The following is a 21,706-nucleotide window of genomic DNA, read 5'->3' as shown; positions in this document are numbered from 1 at the left end:
TCTATGTGAATATTGCAACTGCATGCTTGAACATGTCTTTGAAATCAGAAATTCAAGAACAGTTTCTTGTTTCAATTTGAACAAAAGGAAACAGATTTCTGGCAAGAAGTTTCTCTTCATCTTTATGTGGCCTCGGATTCTGCTCTCTCTCTAAACATACCCAGATGAAATTCAAATGGGATATGAGACCAAGAATCAGAGAAGTTAATTGGGCTGATATTGATGAGGGTGTCTCCTTCAAGCCATTACTTGCTTAATATTGAAATCAAAAGGTACACTCCATCCATCAAGCTTTCCTCACGTCGAGGTTATGTCATTCAATGAATGAGGATCAAATATCGCATTCTTTCTAGATGTACACGTGGCTAGGCCTAACGCCATACATCTGATTTGTCCACCCACGAATCCAAATGGCCAAAATGCTGAACCACAGATTCCATGGCCGACAAGTTGCAGTCATCTGACAGTGACATGGAATGGTTGAGCTATATCATTAACTAGAACAAAGCAATGAATGTATCACGTAATACAGTCACAAAAATAGTCCAGACAAGATTCTTAAATTAATCTAATTTTATGGCCCGAGTTAGGGGTGGATTTGAACCGAGCCGATTCGTGTTGAATATTTGGCTATTCGAGTTTGGTTAATAGGAATATTATCAGGCCCAAACTTGATTCGAATTAGAGATTTGAGTTTGAGCTTAGCTCGATTCATAGCTCGCAAGTTCAAGCTTGATTTGGCTTGAACTCAACTATAAGCCAAGTTTTTTTTGAAAAATAAAAAATTATATGTATAATTTTTTTTATTTTTTAGACAAAAATTAAGAATTATAAAAATTATTTAATATTATATACAAAAAATTATTATAAAAATTATTTACTATTATACATGAAAAATAAAAATAATATTATATATAATAAAATTATTTATTATATATTTTTATATGTATGTATGTATGCATGTATGTATATAATAAAAATTATTTATTTAATACTAGACTTACGAGCCTTACGAACAGAGCTCACTAGACTCGACTAACAAACGAGCCTATATATATCGGGCTCGAATTCGACTCGAAGCTTGATTCAAACCAAGCCAAGCCGAGCTCAAATAGCTAGTGGCCACCCATAACAAGAGCCAATGACAAAAATTTGAAGCATACCAAACGAACCTCACACTCTCAGTTTTCTCACAAGTCTGTAAGTCATAAGCTTTCAGTGGGAAACGGAATTGTTCTACAAGAGGGACGACACAAAATAAATTTGAACCTATAAGAGTGTGCCGGTGTGGGGATGCCCATACTTTGTTTTGGAGATATCTGTGCCACGAAGAAACCAATCTAAAGCTCGTCGAAAGATATTTCTGTTTAAAATACAATAGTAGCCATGCGGCAACTGGCAAGTGCAGTTTTTGTGAATGGAACGGGGCTGGGATAGGGAGACACTCCCCATCGGCCATCCCTGTCTCTGCGAAAATTCCTATTCCCATCCCCATCCCTGTTGCCGTTGGCGGGGATAAGGTTATCCTCATCCCTGTCTCCATGGGGATCCTATCCCCACTTTCCATTATTTTTTATGATGTCAATTATTTTATTTTTATTTTTTATTTAAAAATTAAAAACATAATAACTAAAATTTACAATCCTAATAAAAAAATCTAAATATATTCCCCCACATTTTTTTAAAATATTAACGTACATGCATACATACACAAGTCTATACATGCCTACATACATAGACGAGGATCGGGAAACCCGAGATGAAAATTTCCCCCATCCCATCCCCGCGGAGATCGGGGGAGAATAGAGGGAAAATTGTCATCGTTTTTAAGTGGAAATGTGAATTTAGAGAGTTGACGCGATTTTAAGATGCTCTATCATCTAAAATTCAATGAACTTCTCATGGTTAATGCTTGCCAGCGCCACGGAATGAGCACCACGAAGATCTTAAATCAAAATAAGTACAAGATGTAAAATGCCCAGAAAGTCAGAAACACAGTAGTAGCATAAAAACACTTGTTCTTCACTGTGGTTTTGTGATTTGAGGACCTCCACGGGACTAACTCTGGTGAGACTAGCATCCCTCCTTACGGGTATCCAGTATTTATGGGTACCCTGTACCCGGATCATTTAAATGGAGCGGTATCAAGATACTTTAACAAAATTTGGAAGGAATGTAAATGTAACCTTGCATGTGTCTGATGCAATCAGATGAGATGGTACAGGCCACAGGATAGAAATAAATATCAGCACCTACTAGTGATCACTGTCATTGAGTGAAGTTAGTGAACTGAAAGATATTTAAAGCTACTTCTGCATGTAAGTTCATTCTTCTCCTAATTTTGTAAGAGATGAGCTTTATTTTAATAGAGACCATTACCCAATTTGCTCCGGCTATCTATGACCTTAGGAATGGTGGATTAGATATGAACCAAACCTTCGGCATTTTCTCACCCGAAGTAGATCAAAACATTAAATTTCAGAATACAAAATGTGAAAATTGCATAAGCACCTCTCTGTCAAAACACAACTCTCCTAAAGAAAACTTTGGAAGATTAATTGGTATATATAGTTTTAAGATGATGAATAAAAACAAAAGAATAGAAAATAAAATACAAATCAGATTGCTTAACCTTCAGCTAGTGGTTGTCCTTGTGAGTTTATGACTTGCTTCTATCACAACTTCTTCAGCTTTCGACCTCGCAAGCCATTCCAAAATGCATTTGCACTCGCCACCTTCTTACCTGGGAACTGAACTTCTAACACCTGATTTCAAGCCAGGTATCCTACATCAGCAATAGTTTCATAACAAATCTTCGGCTAAAACCGCTAAACGCATAGAATATACATGACAAGAATATCCACTCTTACCTCGAGCGCTGTATCCCCACCACATTGAAACACCAATGCACCTCCAGCAAAAGTGACAATATCTTTGTCATTAACCTGAGTGTTATTGTCTGTACAAACTTTTGTGGTGATAACTTTAAGCTCTAAGATGTTATTTTGATGATCATTTCCATCTAGGATGCAGACTTTGGCTCGGGTGCCTGGCCACCCTGCAAATGCCCGAACCTAAAGAAGTCGATTTTTGTGATGCTGTAGCCAAATTGAGAGGAAGATGAAAGATCTTACCTTGTTATGTAAAACCCAAGCTTCTTGATCAAAGGATAGCCATGACTCCTCCGGCATTATCTGCAGTTCAAGAAGATACTTATTTTTTTTAACTATTCTAAATCTGTAATCAAACATTAGTGTTATACATAATACCCATTGCCAATAAAATTGAATTGGCACAAACCTTTCAAAGTACAAGCAGGGGTGGGTTATACATTCTTTTCCATTCTCTTACCTAATTCCCGAGTGATAAACTGTGAAGCTCTAAATGGTAAACAAGCTTACTACTCAAATCCTTTACATGCTACTATATATGAAGGTATCACACTCACTTTCTGTATGCAGATTTCAAAACATTGGATGGGCATTAGTGTTGGAAATCTAGAGTTTGAATAAGGTCATGTAGCATCTCTATTTTGGGATGATATTTCATTTTCATCAAGTGCCATTCTGGATTGGTCCAAGTCTGAAAATTTACACAATATCTCAAATATGTTTAGTGAGTGGATTAGAGTGGCATCAAAATACGTCTCACATGACACAGTTGATGCACAGGTAAACAACTGTATTATTTGGTCATCAATAGTGCTTTCAATGGATCACGTCATGATCCAGATAGGATCCAAGATCCCACCACCTATCAACACAAATTATGTGAACTTTTCCATATAGGTGTCTGTAGATACTAGATACAATTGATCTCATGTTCACGAAAATGTGACAGGTCACAGAAGGAAATGACAAAAATACATGATGGGCTATGTTAGGTGTCATGACTCATGCCATTGGTGAAAAAGGAAATACCTTAGGAGCCAAAGTAGCTTTGGAGTCATCTTGTGCTTGTGCTCTCACACTTGCAGATCCATCTAATATTGAAGGAAGTTCATGGATCAAAAGTTTAGACCCTATAAAATGCAAGATAAGATCCTTTGGTGACCAAAAAAACATGACCAATTCATATTATTCATATAAAATGCAAATTGAGTCCAGACTCCAGACAATATGAGCACAATGATTAAAATCTCCTTTGTAGATTGACTTGATAGTAAAACATAGTTTTTATAAAGGAACTTTCAAAGATTAAATCATAGATGACAAGGAAAACCCAGTAATAGGTATTACAGTTTAAACCATTTGGATCTGAGACAGCTTTCAAAAACTAGCTGAAAAGAAGAGAGAAGAAAAAAAAGATAAGATATCAAAAAACAAGGTAATGACCTTACAAAGTATTTATGGGTTATCATGATAAATAATCGGAAGAAGGAATAAACAGAAAAAAGTAGGGGAGATTCAAGGGGACATGTCAATTGTTGTGAGACATAATATGTTAGTGGGCTTAAATGTTTGTATTGGTTAGTTGTGGGTCTGGGCTTTATATGTTATGTGTTTCCTTTATTTTCTCAGCCCACCTATTTAAATCATAATATAAATCTTTTCTGGGCGGAGCATGGGACAATCTGCCACCCCATTTTCAAAACTCCTTTGATTGTTCTATTCTCTCTTCTTCATTCTTCCTCAATGGACTTCGTGGTATCAAAGAAGCTTCTTCTCTTTATTTCTTACTGCTCTTCTCTGTCTTCACGTCCAACCCACGAGAGCTGAAGTTCTAGACTGCTCGTGGACTTCTACAGCACCTGTTCTTCCTCTGGGGATTCTCCTTGGAAGAGAAACCAAGGACACCCTAAGAAGTCTTGTTTATGCCCTGTTAGGGTAAGAAAGGAGCAGTCTATGGAATGCTAGTGAGACCTGAGTTCAGGTTAGGGCTTTGTGGCAAGGGGGAACTAACTGAAAAATCTGTTGCATGGAGAAGTGTAATCTTTCCAGAGGTCTCTACTTCAGTAAAAAAAAATAGTGTGCAACGTGTTGCCTTTCTTGAATCTTGAGGAACTGTTTTTCCTTGAGCTGTTCCTAGTTCTGGGTTTTCTAGAAGGTAAAATATATTCTCCCTTGCTGTATTTGTTTATTTGGTACATTGCTCTTGTGTAGTTGGGTGTGACATTAGGTACCTGCTGTTAAGAATGTCTACAACCAGTGAAGTTTCATCAAAGGAAATGCCCCAAGTCAGGAGAGACTCTTCCTATTTTTGACAGCCCTACCTTTCAAATTACCAACATTAAGTTGGATAAATTCAACTATGCTGAATGGGCCATTTCAGCTAAGCTTGCTATTATCAGTAGAGGAATGCAAGGGCACATTAATGGACAGGTCGCTGAGCCAAAGGCTGATCAACAGACAAACTTCAAAATCTTGGTGTAGGGAGAATGCCATTGTGATGTCTTGGCTTCTCCAATCTATGACACCCAAGAAAGCAAGAAGTCAAGAACAATACAGCATTACAGCACAACATATAAAATATCGGACAAACTTCAAAAAACTTATGGACAGAGAAAGAATTTTGCTTGGGTGGGCTGAACAAGGAGAACTCTCTATGGCAACCTACTTTGCAACTCTGGAAGGTCTTTGGGAGGAACTTGATCACCATCTGGTTTTAGACTGGTGGAGCACCAAAGATGAAGAAAATAATGATAAAAAGATTGAGGAAGGCCTGATATTTAAGTTTCTTGCAGGGCTAAATCCCTCCTTTGAGAGCATTCATTCCCAAATCTTAGGGAGGGATGAGTTACCTAATCTGCGGTATGTTTTCTATTTAATCAGAAATGAAGAACTGAGAAGAAAAGAGATGAGAAGTGAAACTCGTTTTTAGCCTACTGAACAATCAGTACTGGTTTCCAGCATTGATAAAGGAAACAAAAATGGTGACAAAAGGAACTTGAAGTGTACTCATTATGGAGAAGAAAAACATACCAAGGACACATGCTGGATTCTGTACCCCTACCTCAAACCAGCTGCATTAAAGAAATAATGAAAACCATATAAAAACCCCAATGGCTCAAATGTGGCTGATAGTGAAAAGACAAATGGAGAGAGAATTCTGTTCTGGAAAGACAAGTGGTATGATGACAGGCCTCTCATGTAGTCTTTTCAGAGGCTAGATGAAATAGCTTGCAATAAAGAAGCAAAAGTGGCTGACTACTTGATGATGCAGAATGATAATATAATTTCGAATGCTCAATTCCGCAGAAATCTAAATGATTGGGAAATATCATCACTTATGGAGTTGTTACAGAAATTATATAATAGCAGAGTGAGAAGGGGAGGTGAGGACAGGAGAATAGTGGGCTTGGGAGAAGATAGAGATGTGCCCTGTGCAACAGGAGGGAAGAAACCACAAATCACTTATTGTTGCACTATGAATTTTCCTACAAGGTGTGGACAAAAATTTTACAGTTTGCAGTAAAAGGATGTTTTCCAGAGGGATATTAAGGGGTTTCTAGGAGGCTGGTATTTACAGGGTTTAAGTAGAAGAGGGAAAATAGCAATGGAATATCATACCTGCAGCTGTGTTCTGATCAATCTAGAGGAAAAGGAATAATAGAATATGTGAAAACAAACAGAGCGCAGAGGAGGAAGTGGTGAAAAAGATAATGGGGATGATATTTTCTTGTCTGGCCAATCACAATCTTTGCAAAGGAAAGAATCATAACTCTTATTTTGACTTTGAAAATCTTTTTTGTTAACTTTAAAGGCACACTGTATACAGATTTTTTGATAGTTCTCTGTTTCTGATGTAAATCCCCTTTCTACAGTACCTCAGTGTACAGGAGCATCTCATTGTTCCCTTTTGAGTTTCACAGTTTTCAAAAAAAAATAAAAATCATCTCTACATAATCCAGGTAAAATAACAAGATGTAAAAGGCATGAAGTTAAGGGATTCACATAAGATGCCAATAAATAGTAGAAATGATACCTCGATCAAATAGCAGTGCAAGTAACTCAGGTGCCTGCAGTACATTATCCAACAATGACTATTAAAACAAAATATACCTAGAAAACACATACAGTTTATCAAGGATTTATAAATCAAAACAACAAATAGATTATAATATCTTGTGATTCTAAGACAATTTTAGCATTCTAAAGATAGATTTGCAAGGCCCACCCTGACTTGAAATTGGAGTTAAATGTAGAGAGAATCAAGAAAATATTTTGTATTTAGATGTTATTTCTGGTTTCTCTCATAGAGGAAGTTCCAAGGAAGAAGAAATTATCGGATAATAAGCTTATTGGTTGAACTATTGCACAATCTAGTAAGTTAGAAGAATGCTTAAGTGCTATTCTTTATGAATGAATTTTGCAAGGTCTTCAGATCTAGTCACCTCAACAGCACAACATGCAAGTAAACACAGTCACTTCAGGTGGACTTTGCACTTTGGGCATACATACCATACCAGGAGTTATGCAATCTTCTGTCTGGAAAATTTATCTAGATGAAATATAGGTAATAATTCTATTACTGAAAAATGATGTAGGTAATAATTCATCCACCATGCTCCAGAACATGATTTTTGAGAGACAGACAGACAGACAGAGAATCCAGGTAGTTGTCTAATAATAGAGTTGAATGGTAGCTTTGCTCAAGGTCATGCTTCATTTTATTCATTTTAAATCTAGATTTTGGGTTACAGAGCTCTATTATCTGATTATTGTTCATTTTTTTTATCTAGTTATCTACTCTACACATTCAAAATCATTACGCAAATCCTAGAGAGCCTTGACAGGATTAAGGGCACATTCATTATACACCTAGACAGATTCATTTTATAGTTGGTGATCTTGATAAATCTGGGACTGATAGGACTTTTTTGTATAGTGACAGATCTGTGCCTGATTAGTGTTTCTTTTTTCTTTTTCTTTTTCTTTTTTTTTGTAGAGGGAAGCTGTCTGCTTATAGTATTGTGCATTCTTCTACATCCTCTTTTTTTGGCTCTTTTTTTTTTGGATGAGCAACACAGAAAAATTTTATTAATTACTTAAAAAAGAAAGAGGTTACAACAAGAGGTTGTGAAATCTGAAAACCCTTTACAGCAACAATACCCCACTACCCTATTACAATTGAGCCCAATCCTTGCTTAGCTAAACCATTCGCCAAGCCATTAGCTTATCTTCTTACCCATCTTACTTGAATGTTCATGTTTCTAGACAGCTACTTGAAGTGTGAATTCATTTCTATATTGCCCCCTTACCTTTCTTCAACCACCCAACTACTTTTTTTTTATAAGTAACCACTCAACTACTATCTTCGAATCCCCTTCAATAACCAACCTTGTAAACCCCATAACTTTAGCTTTTTGTACTTCAGAAACAGCAACCATTAGTTCTGTCTTAGCTGAAGCACCTTGTTCAATATAATATACACATTCTTCTACATCCTTCTTGCTTAGCTAAACCCCATTCTTCTACATCCTCCTATGTACACACGTCTTCACTTCTAATATAATATACAAAATTACCTTTTCTCAAAAAAAGATCATTTAGCAGAGCGAGTATTTTGATCTAGATCTTAGTTTGGAGTGAGCTTCCTTCTTAAAATAGTGGGGGAGATCAAACAAAGCTTTATAGAAAAACCTCTATAGGGAACTGCAACTCTCTCTAGAGCTCATATTGATATTTTTTTTGGAAGCCTAGGGCTCAAATTGATTGTTCATTTTGGTTGAATTCAGGAATGTTCCCAAAAGGCATTTAAGAGGGCTCCAGCTATCTTGAAGAAACATTTACATGGCTCTAAGCCTGAATTCTTGGATAATATTTTGGCTTAAAATTTTTCAAAAATATTAACTTACAGAGCAACGCTAGGAATATCAGTTTCAATGCTAAAACTACAATAACGCACAATTAGATGTTACAATTTGGCCACCAGTAATACAAGGGCACCTCAAACTGAGAGGCCTAGTCATGCCTATGTCCCCTACTTGAACAAAGTACAGACATTTAGAACTAGGCACCATGCTTCTTATAAAGTGTTGATGATGTTCCAAACTTAAGCCAACAGGAATATTGGCTGTGAACACTATTAGACAAAGTTTCATTAGAAAGAAATACCCAGTAGTTCAAAGCAAACCCGTTGTTCACTGGTGGAAGAAATAAGCTATTCTGGGGTCATGATCAGCCAAGGAATTCTAGGGTGGTTCATTGGGTAAAATCCTTGAAGAGTTTCTCATCATTCACAACCGAGGACATTATCAAATAGTGGAAGTAAGTAGCAGGACATCTTTAAAAAAGACCATCATTTGTAGAGAGTGGATGCCAACAGAAAAGGGTTTGTGAAGCTGAACCTCGATGGAAGTAGTTTGGGGAATGTGGGACCATCGGGAGTGGGAGGTCTATTCAGAAATAAGAATGGGCATGTTGTTGCATTATTCTCAAGCCCAGTTGGAGTAGGAGACCCACTAAGGGCTGAGATTATGGCTGTAACAGAGAATGTGAAAATGGGAAAGGAATGTGAATATGAAGAAATTAGTTATTGAAGGTGATTTAAATTTGGTGATAGTGTGGTTGCAGTGTAATTGTGTAAAGAGGTTTCCTTATGGCAATATGGAAATGAAATAAAATAATTCAGGTGACTGACTTGAGAGATTGAAGTGAGAATTAGATGGCTACAGAGGGTTGTCAATAGCATGACAAATGAATTAGCAAAGCAAGGGGTGGGGAGAGATCAAATGTTTTGGGCGCAATTGTAAATAAAAAGGGGGAGAGATAGTAGAAGTCATCTCTCAAAAAGATTTTGTACATAGGTACAATTGCATTCCATAACTAATAAAATTGAATGGTTACTTATCAACAAAAATTAAAAAAAAAAAAAATGTACAGAACCTGGTTGAGGTCAATGTGCATATTCCTGGTGAGCATTGTGTTTTCTAATTACATCTTGCTCAAATTTCCATAAATTAATGCAATTTACATAAACCAAAGCTCCAAAATATGAATATATTTTGAGTAAATTAATTTCTGCAAAACTTCAGAAATTTGTATTAAAATCAACAAAAAATTAACATGTAAAAAAATTAAGAACATTAAAAATGTTAATAAAATAATAGAAACCTTTCAAAAGAATTACTGATAAAAAAAAAAAACTTTCAAAAGAATTCACCTAAAATAATGAAATTTCAAAAGAAAAAGTCTTCTTTGGATCTAGGGTCTGAGGTGGCCAAAACTTCCAAGATTTAAAATTACCTTGCCACTTGTGCCATGAAGCAAGGTAAAAGTAGTGCACATAAAGTCACCATCTTTCATATTCCCATAGAAATTAGAAACTTCATCTATCCAGATCCCTCAGGCCTAGTTTCTTATTTTTAATATTTTAAATTTCTTCACAAAGTCAATGTCATTAAGATTGGACCGATACCCAGTGTTTTAAAAGCACAAGGTGAGGTGCGTGCCTTTTTGAAGCAAGGCACAAAAATACAAAAAAAAATGCTAAAAAAAATAATAAACATAATATTAATAAAAATATAAACCTGAATTTTAAAATAAATGTTTTAAAAAACCTATTATCTAAAATTAAAATACATAAACATAACATGTAAAGCATATTCAAATGAGAATTTAAAAATAAAACCAAACGTATAAAACATTTTTTCAAGATAAAAATATAAAACTGAATTTTAAAATAAATGTTTTAAAAAACCTATTATCTAAAATTAAAATACATAAACATAACATGTAAAGCATATTCAAATGAGAATTTAAAAATAAAACCAAACGTATAAAACATTTTTTTCAAGCATGTAAAAACCACAATCTCGTGTTTTCCTCAATTACATTACTTCAAGTAGCTAATGTGATGTAAAACATATTATATTCCTGATTCTACGAGCCGCCTTTGTGCCATGCCCCTCAAGTCCGAGAACTCTCTATTTGCTAATGTTGTTCATTCACTCATCCTACTAAAATATCTTCTTAAAAAGCAATTAAATTTATAAAATCATTATTTTTTTTTGTGTGAGAACTAAGAATTGAAGACCCTAACATGGACTTATTTGGGCTTGCCTCGAGGGGCGTGGCACGAGGGTCCGGGGGCACCCAACCGAGCCACTAGGTCCAAAAAAAAAGCAAAAAAGCATCAAATTTTCAAAAGGCACACACCTGGGCTGAGGCACAAGGTGCATCAGGTGCACCAGGCATGCGCCTTTTGAAAGAGCTGTGCCTAGGACCTAGGTGAGGCGTATACCCTAAAATGCGCCTCGCCTGTGTGCCTAGGCGTGCCTTTTAAATCAAGTAGATCAAGTACACTGTACCGTGCACTACCAAATGAGAAAATGTCCCATAATGAACATGCCAATATCCCTCTTACCCATACGAACGACACACCTCATAAGCATTTATTAAAATCTATGACTGTAAAGAAAGAAGAAAAAGGTGTCTTTTTATCTTGAAACAATTACAAACTAACATAACAAAAGGCACAACATTTTCTCTAGATTTGTTCCACATAAACATGAACATATGCAAACCATATTCCCACCCACCACCTGTTTATATTCAACCAAACTTCTAACCATATTAGTTGACTGAAACATTGAAGAACACCACAAAGATTTTGTTGCACCATGGAGAAGGTGAGGTCAATAACCACTGCTGGAGAAGAACCTTAATATACCTTAATACAATCATCTACTTGTAATCTTTCACAGGCAATGACAGGTCCAGCATCCAGTGCAAGAATTGTGAACACAAGTGATACTCCTGTTTCTTTAACACCATCCTAATCCATAAAATTAGAACTGATAGTAAAACTCACCACAAGTAAAAAGAATATGAAAAAGGATGGTACAAGTAAGCATCAGAAGAACCTAAAAGGATACTAAACCTGCAAAGCTCTTTGAACAGGAGCAGCACCACGATACAGAGGAAGTATACTTGGATGTATGTTGACTGTCCCTGAGAAAATTAAATTCAAAAAATAAAAGGTTGACTACAACAATTACGCATTCCTTAACTGTTCAGGAGATCTCTTCAAGCTTATGCATAGGAAAAACATGTTGCTAAAAATAATTGTTTGTCTACCAATATAATGCATATTAGTTATTAAAAACATAAAATTAACAAAAGAATGTGAAAAGCATCACCGCCAGTATTCCACCAAATGCAAGAATAGGAAAAGAGCAACCCCTCAATCTCTTTCCAAAAGGAAAATTGAATAAATGGAAAATCAAACAACTAACCAAATTTTTTCCATGGATTGTAGAAAATGTAACTGCAAACAAAGAAAAACCAGAGACCTGTAATCATAATTTTGCAGTCTTTTTCCTTTATATTGAATACATTTTACATTGCTATTTGGATAAGACTGATTTCAATGATTAATATAAAATTTAGTAGAAAAATGACTAATTTGGTAAATAATTATTTCCAAGGACTGAATATTGATTGATTGAACCAACATCAATGATTAAGGATGTCAATCAGTAGAGAAGATAGTAAAAACGAGGAAAAGAAATAAAAAGGAGGAAATACTTGACAAGGTCCAGATGAATAGTATCCAGTTACCAATGAAAACAAGGGTTTAGCTCTGTTGAGAATGTAAGGGCATTTATGTCCTTTCGTCCTTTTTTGTATTTGGGCCCTATTCAAGGGCCCATTTGTAATTTTCTTAAAATGTTAAAAAGAAACTCTTCAGGGTGTGAACAGTAACACACCTGAGTTATTCGAAAAACTCTTCTTCCTTTTCTCTTTCTTCTTCTTCTTGAATCTTGACTGCTTTAACTTGGTATCGGAACATCAAAAGATCAAGGAGAGCATCTGCCACTGGTCGTGACTCACAGATAAACCTGCTGACATCAGTACGCTACCAATTGACGTCAACAGCCCGTATAGTCGGTGGTGTTCATGTGCGGTTTTGGCACTCTTTGATGTGCCTCATTTTTTAGAGGAATTTTGATATACATTTCATGGAGGTTTGAAGCTTTTTTACATTTTTCTTGGATTTTTTTAGATGAAAATTGGCAAAAATTACAGATTTGGAGTTTAGGGCTTACATGCTCGCATGGTGGGCTGGTTGCTGTTAAACCCACTTGCGTTTGAAGTGTGGTACTTTTCTGAGATTATAGGAAGCAGTCTCAGATTTTTTGGAGCCCTAAAACCTTTGTTGGGAATTTTTTTCTTCCCCTATTTTGCCGCCAGCACCTTCTTTTCTTCTATTTATTGTTGTAGCCCGTGTTTAACCTTCAAGGAAAAGTGTTTGGGTGTTCAGCTAGTGTTAGAAGATTGTGGTGTTGGTGAGAAAAGTGTTTTTAGAGGGCTGGTGATCAATGGACTCACATAACGATGTGTACGTACCTACATATTTCCTCCCGAGAAGTAAAGACAGTGCTGGAAGGCAAATTACTACTATAAAACTAGAAGGAACAAATTTTCTTGAATATGGTCTCAAACAGCTAAGCTCACAATCGGAGGAAGAGGTAAGCTTGGGTTTATTACCGGTAAGGAAGCTAAGCCGAAGCCTAAAGATCCAAATTATTCCAAATGGGAGCAGGATAATTTGTTGGTTATGTCATGGCTGGTATGCTCTATGCAGCCTCACATTGCCCGCAACTATATGTTCCTTCCAACAACTAAGGACATTTGGGATAGGTTAACTTCAACTTATTCTCAAGCGAAGAACACCACTAGAATCTATCAGTTGCGAAGAGAAGCATGTAATATGTGATAGGGGGAGAAATCGATGGCCATGTATCTCTTCCTTACAATCAGTTTGGGAAAAAATGGACCATTTAGAAGCTTTGGAGTGGAAGGATCCTATTGATGATGAACAATATAGGAAGTGCATTCAAAAAAACCGAGTCTTTGATTTTCTTGCTGGACTAAATGCCGATTATGATTTCACCAAGCAACACATCCTTAGTGCTGATATTTTGTCACTCTCCACGGCATATTCTTTGGTGCAGAATGAAGAGAGTAGGAGGATTGCCATGATGCAAGTTCCTGTCAGTGAGCACACTGCTCTTGTGTCTACAAAACACAAACAGAGTTCTGGAAAACCTGAAGATGTAGTTTTTGAATATTGCAAGAAGCCAAGGCACGCCAAGGATAGGTGTTGGAAACTAAATCCCCACCTAAAGCCTGAGAAGTTTAAAACCGGAAAGAAGGTAAATGCTCATGTTGCTACAGCTAGTCATGATTCTCAGACTCACATGCTTGAGGGAAATTCTTCTGCTCAAGCATCTACTCATGACACCTCTGATGTGATGGAAAAATTGAGAGGCATCTTGCTCCATCTTGAAAAGAGTGGGTTGCCTACATCTGCTGGTTCACATACACCTTCTAGTGCATTTGCAAAATCAGGTACTGCACTTGCGTGTCATGCCTCATCCTCTGGCTCTTGGATAATTGACACAAGAGCCAGTGATCATATGATTGGTATGACTTCCTACTTTACCACGTATAAACTTTTTTCAGGGAAAGGTAAGATTACTGTTGCTGATGGATCTCAGACCCCAATCTCGAGTTTGGGTGAAGTTAAACTTACCAACAACCTTTCCCTGAAATCAGTTCTCCATGTCCCACAACTACATAGAAATCTCTTATCTGTTAGCTCTCTTACAAAGTCTCATAATTGTTCTGCAACATTCTTTCCATCTTATTGTGTCTTCCAGGATTTGAGTACGGGGAAAACGATTGGCAGTGGACATGAAACCGATGGAGTTTATCTTCTTGATCAGTCTCCAAAGTTTGGGTTAATGTGTCAGTCTGAGTCCTATCATGATGAAAAACTAAGTCAATTGAAATTGTAGCATCACCGCATGTGTCTTTTGGTTCATTGAAGTTTTTGTTTCCTAGTCTGTTTGAGTCCTTGTCTAGTTTTGGTCTACAATGTGAAGTCTATCAACTATCAAAGCAATATGGAACCACATATTTTGCAAGTAACAAGAGAAGTAATGTTGCTTTCCATTTAATACATACTGATGTTTGGGGACCTTATTCTATTCCATGTATGGGTGGTTATAAATATTTTATTCTCTTTGTTGATGACTACTCGCGGTATACCCGGTTGTATTTGATGAAGAACCGAGATGAAGTCCCTTTAATTATAAAAGGCTTTTTTAATATGGTGGAGACACAATTTGAAAAGAAGATTAAGATTATTAGATCTGACAATGCCAAGGAATACTTTGAGAAGAACTTACAAACTTTCTTTGAAGAGAAATTAGCAATTCACCAAACTTCATGTCCTTATACCCCCCAACAAAATGGGGTATCAGAGAGGAAAAACAGACATGTGGTTGAAGTTGCCAGGGGATTGTTATTCCAGATGCATGTCCCAACTCGGTTTTGGGGGGATGTTGTACAAACAGCTGTATATCTTATTAACAAACTTCCTTCGCAGACCCTTCATCCCCAGTCTTCTCATCATCTTCTTTTTCTTGATGAGGATACCTTCCACCTTCCTCCTAAGGTCTTGGCGTGCGTCTGTTTCGTCCATGATGAGTCCTTCTAGGTTGAAATTTGATCCAAAGTCTATTAAGTGTGTCTTCTTGGGATATTCTTCAATCCAAAAAGGGTATCGTTGTTATGACCCTCGCTCTAGAAAAAGGTATGTAACCAAAGATGTTACGTTCTGAGTCTACTCCCTTCTTTTCCTCTTCTCGTTCTTCTCTTCAGGGGGAGAATGCTAGTGAAGATCAGACTCCTTTTCTGACCTTGACCTTCCTATTGCAGTTCGTAAAGCAAAAAGGACATGTGCTAAATATCCTATCTCAAATTATGTCTCTTATAATACCTTATCTCCCTCTTATTGTGCCTATATCTCTTCCATTGCTTCTGTTTTTATCCCCCACAGTGTTACTGAGGCAGTGCAGTTCCCTCATTGGAAGGATGCTATGAATTAGGAAATGGAGGCGCTTGAGAAAAATCAAACATGGAAAATTGTTTCTTTTCCAGTGGGCAAAGTTCTTGTTGGGTGTAAGTGGATTTACACAGTGAAGCATAAAGTTGATGTTTCAATTGAAAGGTATAAAGCTCGACTAGTGGCAAAAGGGTACACTCAGTCTTACGCCATTGATTATCAAGAAACCTTTGCTCCAATAGCCAAGATGAACTCAATTCAAGTTATCATGTCTCTTGCTCCCCATTACTCTTGGCCCTTGTATCAAATGGATGTTAAGAATGCATTCCTTAATGGCGACCTTCAAGAAAAAGTTTACGTGGAACTTCCTCCTGGAGTGAACATCCTTAGGAGTGAAGGAAAGGTTTGTCGTTTGAAGAAATCCCTTTATGGCCTTAAACAGTCCCCTAGAGTTTGGTTTGACAAATTCAAAAAAACTATCTTAAAAAGGCTTTTCTCAATCTCAAGCTGACCATACCTTGTTTATCAGGAGAGCGAATGGAAAAGTGACTATGTTGATAGTATATGTTGATGACATTGTTATCACAGAGGATGATATCTCTGGAATTGCAGAACTAAAGTCTTTTCTTGCTACTAAATTTGAAATTAAAGATCTTGGAAATCTTCGGTATTTCCTAGGGATTGAGGTCGCAAGGTCAAAGAGGGGCATTTATATTTCTCAAAGGAAATATGTTCTTGATCTACCTCAGGAAGTAGGGAAATTGGATTGTAAACCAGCTGAAACTCCAATTGATCCCAATCATAAGTTGGGAGTTGATGATGGAGATGTCTTTCCTGACAAAGCTATGTATCAAAGACTTGTCGGTCGCCTTCTCTACTTGTGTTTGACTAGACCAGATATATCATATGTTGTGAGTGTGGTTAGCCAATATATGCATAAGCCTAGATCATCTCATATGCAAGTAGTGAATAGAATACTAGCCTATTTAAAAGGATGTCCAGGAAAAGGGATGTTGTATTCTAATCATGGGCATCTCAAGGTAGAAGCTTATTCTGATGCTGACTGGGCAGGTTCTATTGATGATATGCGGTCTACTTCTGGCTATTGTACCTTGGTGGGTGGGGTAATGTTGTATCTTCGAGAAGTAAGAAACAATCAGTTGTGGCTCGATCTAGTGCAGAGGCAGAGTATAGAGCTATGGCTCATGGAGTTTCCGAACTGTTATGGATGAAGAACTTGTTGACAGAAATGGGAGTGCAGATCGATACTCTAATGATATTATATTGTGATAATCAAGCATCCATAAACATAGTCCACAATCCTGTTCAACATGACCGTACAAAGCATATAGAGGTTGATCGACATTTCATTAGAGAAAGAGTTGCCAGTGGAGAGATTTGCTTACCTTTTGTGAGGTTTGAAGATCAATTGGCCAATTGTCTTACTAAAGGTGTCTCCAAATCAAAGCTTGACAACAATTTGAACAAGTTGGGCATGACAAATATCTTTTTTGATAAATGGCATGACAAATGTTTATGCTCAGCTTGAGGGGGAGTGTTGAGAATGTAAGGGCATTTATGTCCTTCATCCTTTTCTTGTATTTGGGCGCCTATTCAAGGGCCAATTTGTAATTTTCTTAAAATGTTAAAAAGAAACTCTTCAGGGTGTGAATAGTAACACACCTGAGTTATTAGAAAAACTCTTCTTCTTCCTTTTCTTCTTCTCGAATCTCGACTGCTTTAACTAGCTCAATAGCCTATATCCATGGGAAAGAGCTATAGTGATCCCACTATCATATAGAATAGAGAAATCCAAACTCAGATATACCCCTTCAGTTGTACCTCTCTCTCAACAGACTCCAAGAATACACAAATAGAAAGTCATACCAAAAAGAACATATAAACCCAAATAGCAGAAAAAAGAGAGATGATTCAAAAAGGTAGTAAGGTACAACCAAAAACTGATACAATATGCCACAAACATCCCTGAACAACTGTCACATTTACATAATCCAACTTGCATTTTTAACACCCTACCTTAAAGAAACTAAGGTACACCATGCCCAACATATATTTATACAAGAGAAAGTATGCTAAACCCCACCCAAGATATGATTACATAACACCTTAGCACCAAGGTTCAAAGTATCGACACAGGCCGATACGCCATATTGGTGCTTTTTTTTATGTTTTATTTATTTTTTTTCAAAACCAGTTCAGAGAAGTCAGTTTAAGTCCCGGATACCCTCTGAACCATGGTCTAACCCGATATCTGTAGGGGCGTATCGGAAAGCCATTGGCACAATACGTATCAGCCAATACGGGCTGATACGTGTCGATACTTTGAACCTTGCTTAGCACTGGAGATCCTCAGAAACAATATCTAGTACTCTATACTTGCACATGATGATATGCTTGCAATTCCAAGTATACCAATTCTCAAATTGCCCCCTGGGTAACCATGTCAACAGTGAATTTTATGGCTATGCAGCCTGTGTCAAATATGAGACAGCACAACCAAAATTTTAATATATTAAAAATAGATTTTATAAGTACAACAAAACCTTAAGAGAAAAAATGAGGGAAAACAAGGAATTGCATCCAAAAATTCTCATTTTTTAATTATATAGCTATGTCTCTCCACCTAGAGATTTAGGGGATGAGTCACTACATCATGGGAATTATGCTATCACCAGCTATTTGGTACATTGCCTGCAATCACTTGCATAAGAACCTATATTGCAAAGCTTACATAATGTCCAGAAACACAAAATTGCACCTAGTAATAGATGTTCCATATATCCATTTTTCATGAAATACTCGAGAGTATTATTATGTCGCAGGATAACATTCCTTAAGAATACATTTTATCAAGATGTGATTTAATTCAAGTGATAAATAAGGAGACTAAACATGGATACAGAAATAAGAAATATTTTAGAATTATTCCATGGAGTGATAAGCACACTAAAATAGCTTGTAGTTACCAGTGCTGCAGAGATTGCAATAAATCATTTGAACCACAAGAAAACTAAACATTCTAGATTAAAAAAGATGTAGAAATATGTAAATCATGATGCATTTCCTACTAATAGTCAAGCAGAAAATATAGCAGAAAGGAGAAATGAAATCTCAAGTTCTAAATTCCACACTTCATTTCATGGATATTATAGCAACAAATATTGACTCACCAAATGATGGAATCTTGAGAAACTTGCTAGGTAAAATATTCCCATATGCTGCTGTAATGCAAAGCTCTGGCTGCAATGCTTTCAGATTGGACAAGAATGTTTCCTGCAATAGAATGGCATTAAGTGCTCTTCATTTATGTATTTCATGCACAATATGGAAAACTATAACTGCACTGGAATAAGCAACAACACAAACACAGATATATAGTAAACTTATCCTTTTTTTTTATGAAAGTAAGTATAATTTGTATTAAGTATCAAAAAAAGTGTGTACCAGACAAATCACCACATATAATTAAAAGAACAGGAAGAAAAATATTACATATGTCTGTGTATATGACTAATTTCTATATCAAACTGTATAACCGCACTCAAACTACACCATGCAAATTCACAATATCAAGCTTCCGAGGAGAAAAAATGTCATTTTCCATCAGATGCAAACATATCATAACATGAGAAACTACAGACAGAACCACAACCATAACAGTGTTCAACAGAAGTATTAGACAGAAAAGTAACAATAGGCATGACATCATCAATGGAGTTAAATTTGTGCCCATGCATAGAGATTGGACCAAACTAACAAAGGCACAAGGGGAATTGTTGGTTCTTCCCATCATCTGTTTTTTCTCTAAATGACAATTTAGCATGATATGTAGTATATAAAAAAACTTGAACCACGGATAACAATAAAGGCAATAAAGATTCAACTGCCAGACAAAACAATTTATAATGCTTAAGATGTAGATGCATAGTGCTGAGGTTCTATAATACTTGGATAAATGAGTATTAGACCACCAGAATGAAGAATATGCATCCAACAGTATGGGAAAGGTTTTTCTCAAGGAACAAATAACTATCTAAATGTCAACCATAGGTGGAAATGAGAACAAATTGAAATCAAAATAAGTTCCATTCCCTGTCTAAAAATACTCCATAACATCAGCAACTCCCATTACCTCTCCAGCTCGTTCAGGGGTGAAAATGAGATCCGATGGGAAACCTCTATCCAGAGCTCGCTGTGCAACTGGGGAAGGCATCACCTTTCTACCTCTATCTCTTCCAGAAGGTGGCTGAGTAACAACTGCTGCAACCTAAACTTAATCAATTAATAATCCATTTTGTACTTTTCACACTGTGTGTGCTCATCTATCACTTAAGTTTCACTTCCAAAATAGTTACTTTCTTACAAATACAGTATTGCTACTTGTTTCAAAAGATTTAATTATGCAAACCACCAAATTAAGAAAGGCAACCTCCACTAACAACTTAATGAACATCAGATCACCTGCAATGGCAACTTCCTCTAGTATTACTACTATACAAAAAGCAAAATGCCTAAAATGACAATTTCTGTTAGCATAACTAATCTATGGATATCAGATTGCTTGCAATAATTAGAGCATAAGAGTTTATAGAAATTTGAAAGCTATTAATGGTTTTTCTATGCTTTTAATGGATTGGAAACATCTAAAACTTTACGAGAAATGCTCATATTTCTATGCCTTTAATGGTTTTTCTTACAATTAGCAACCTTCGCTAGTACAACAATACTATGAAAATCAAATTACAATCACGAAAGTAACAGAGTTAATAGAAATTAGAAAGCCATAAGAACTGGAGACATCTAAGAACTTAAAGAAATCATAAAATTTATACGCTTTCACAGTTTTTCGGAAAACCCATAATCAATTTTCCAGAAAACGCTCTGAACCCAAGTACTCAAAAATATTGAGAATGAAAGTTGGAGAAAATCCTTTTATCCTTTCATCAAAGAGGAGGCAGCAATGGAATTGACAATTGAGTACCTGAAACATGGAACCCGGAGATGAAGATGCATCAAGAAGAGCTTCGAGAACAGATGCAGAGACCTGAAATGCAGCCGTTAAAAGTCGGGGACTGGAGAGAGAGAGAGAGGGGGGGATTGCTATAAGCCTATACCTGTGGAGAACCCATGAAGACAAGCTGCTTCTTGCGGGTTGTGGGGTTAATGGCTGAAGAAGCTACACTGTAACAGCAAAACCGCCGAAGAGTCATCGCTGAATGCATCTTCATCAACTGCTTTACCGTTCCTGGTTGCTTCGAGTTTTTAGTTTATCTTCTGCCCATCGACACACACGAATATAAGGCTTTAGGCCACCACAACCGTCCCTTAAAAATTAAAAAGGGCTGAGATCTCTTTCTTGCCTTGTAGCCTGTTGGAATGTCAATGGGTCGAGTCGGGTTGGTTTGATCGAGTTTTTGGATCAGGTTCGTTTTGGAATCTACACTTACGTTCACCAAACCAAACGGGTTGGTTCAGTATGGGTTTGGCTCAATTCAGAACCAATTCAAGTACAGCCGACCTGTCAATACAATTATGCTCAGCCAAGGCTACATTTACAAAAAATTTCAAATGTTGCAATCCTATTCCCAACCCAAATATGTATCAAATCTATCGGGGAGTAAAGAACCATTGATGGGACGAGTGAGGCAGGAAGGTTCAATATCTCATTTTATTTATTCAGTTCAGACTCGGGGCTTCTTCATTTCTTCTTAACTCTTATCTTTAAGAGAAATCTTTTAACTTTAAAAGAAAAATCATTGTTCTTTTCTTCTTATCTCTTATCTTTTGAAGCGTAATCATACAATTTTTTTGTTTCCCAATGATACCCCCAAAAAGACAAACAAAAACTCTCATATAGGGGGTCAAAATAGATATTTGATCATTTTCA

General features: G+C 36.5%; 1 protein-coding gene across 3 annotated transcripts; it reads right to left on the bottom strand.

Moving 5' to 3' along the window:
* Positions 1 to 2,516: 2,516 nt before the first annotated feature.
* Positions 2,517 to 21,151, bottom strand: PDE194 (formyltransferase). 3 transcript variants are annotated; one of them, XM_010258820.3, is made up of 11 exons: positions 20,934 to 21,150; positions 20,801 to 20,863; positions 19,952 to 20,086; positions 18,990 to 19,092; positions 11,824 to 11,894; positions 11,614 to 11,718; positions 6,925 to 6,958; positions 3,921 to 3,982; positions 3,135 to 3,194; positions 2,871 to 3,074; positions 2,517 to 2,765 (listed from the first exon to the last, which is right to left on the bottom strand). In XM_010258820.3, exons 1-11 carry the CDS (start codon positions 21,045 to 21,047, stop codon positions 2,676 to 2,678), a joined length of 1,041 nt encoding a protein of 346 aa, XP_010257122.1. In that variant the 5' UTR covers positions 21,048 to 21,150; the 3' UTR covers positions 2,517 to 2,675. The 3 variants fall into 3 exon arrangements, with proteins under 3 accessions (XP_010257122.1, XP_010257062.1, XP_010257184.1); XM_010258760.3 differs by having other exon boundaries at positions 3,921 to 4,021; positions 20,934 to 21,149; XM_010258882.3 differs by lacking the exon at positions 20,801 to 20,863 and having other exon boundaries at positions 3,921 to 4,021; positions 20,934 to 21,151.
* Between the last annotated feature and the right edge of the window lie 555 nt (positions 21,152 to 21,706).

The sequence above is a fragment of the Nelumbo nucifera genome, chromosome 3 (genome assembly GCF_055504915.1).
Source record: "Nelumbo nucifera cultivar China Antique chromosome 3, China Antique-T2T, whole genome shotgun sequence".
NCBI lineage: Eukaryota > Viridiplantae > Streptophyta > Magnoliopsida > Proteales > Nelumbonaceae > Nelumbo > Nelumbo nucifera.
The sequence above is the reverse complement of the archived record's forward strand: the minus strand, read 5'-3'. Positions and strand labels throughout refer to the sequence as shown.

What these genes read in the sequence shown, in the direction of transcription:
- PDE194 (XM_010258760.3), bottom strand. Translation starts at nt 21,047, where the DNA reads ATGAAGATGCATTCAGCGATGACTCTTCGGCGGTTTTGCTGTTACAGT. An exon ending in CCCCTGAACGAGCTGGAGAG is followed by an intron (nt 19,093 to 19,951) that starts GTAATGGGAGTT and finishes ATTCTATTGCAG; the next exon opens with GAAACATTCTTGTCCAATCT. An exon ending in CTGTTCAAAGAGCTTTGCAG is followed by an intron (nt 11,719 to 11,823) that starts GTTTAGTATCCT and finishes TTTATGGATTAG; the next exon opens with GATGGTGTTAAAGAAACAGG.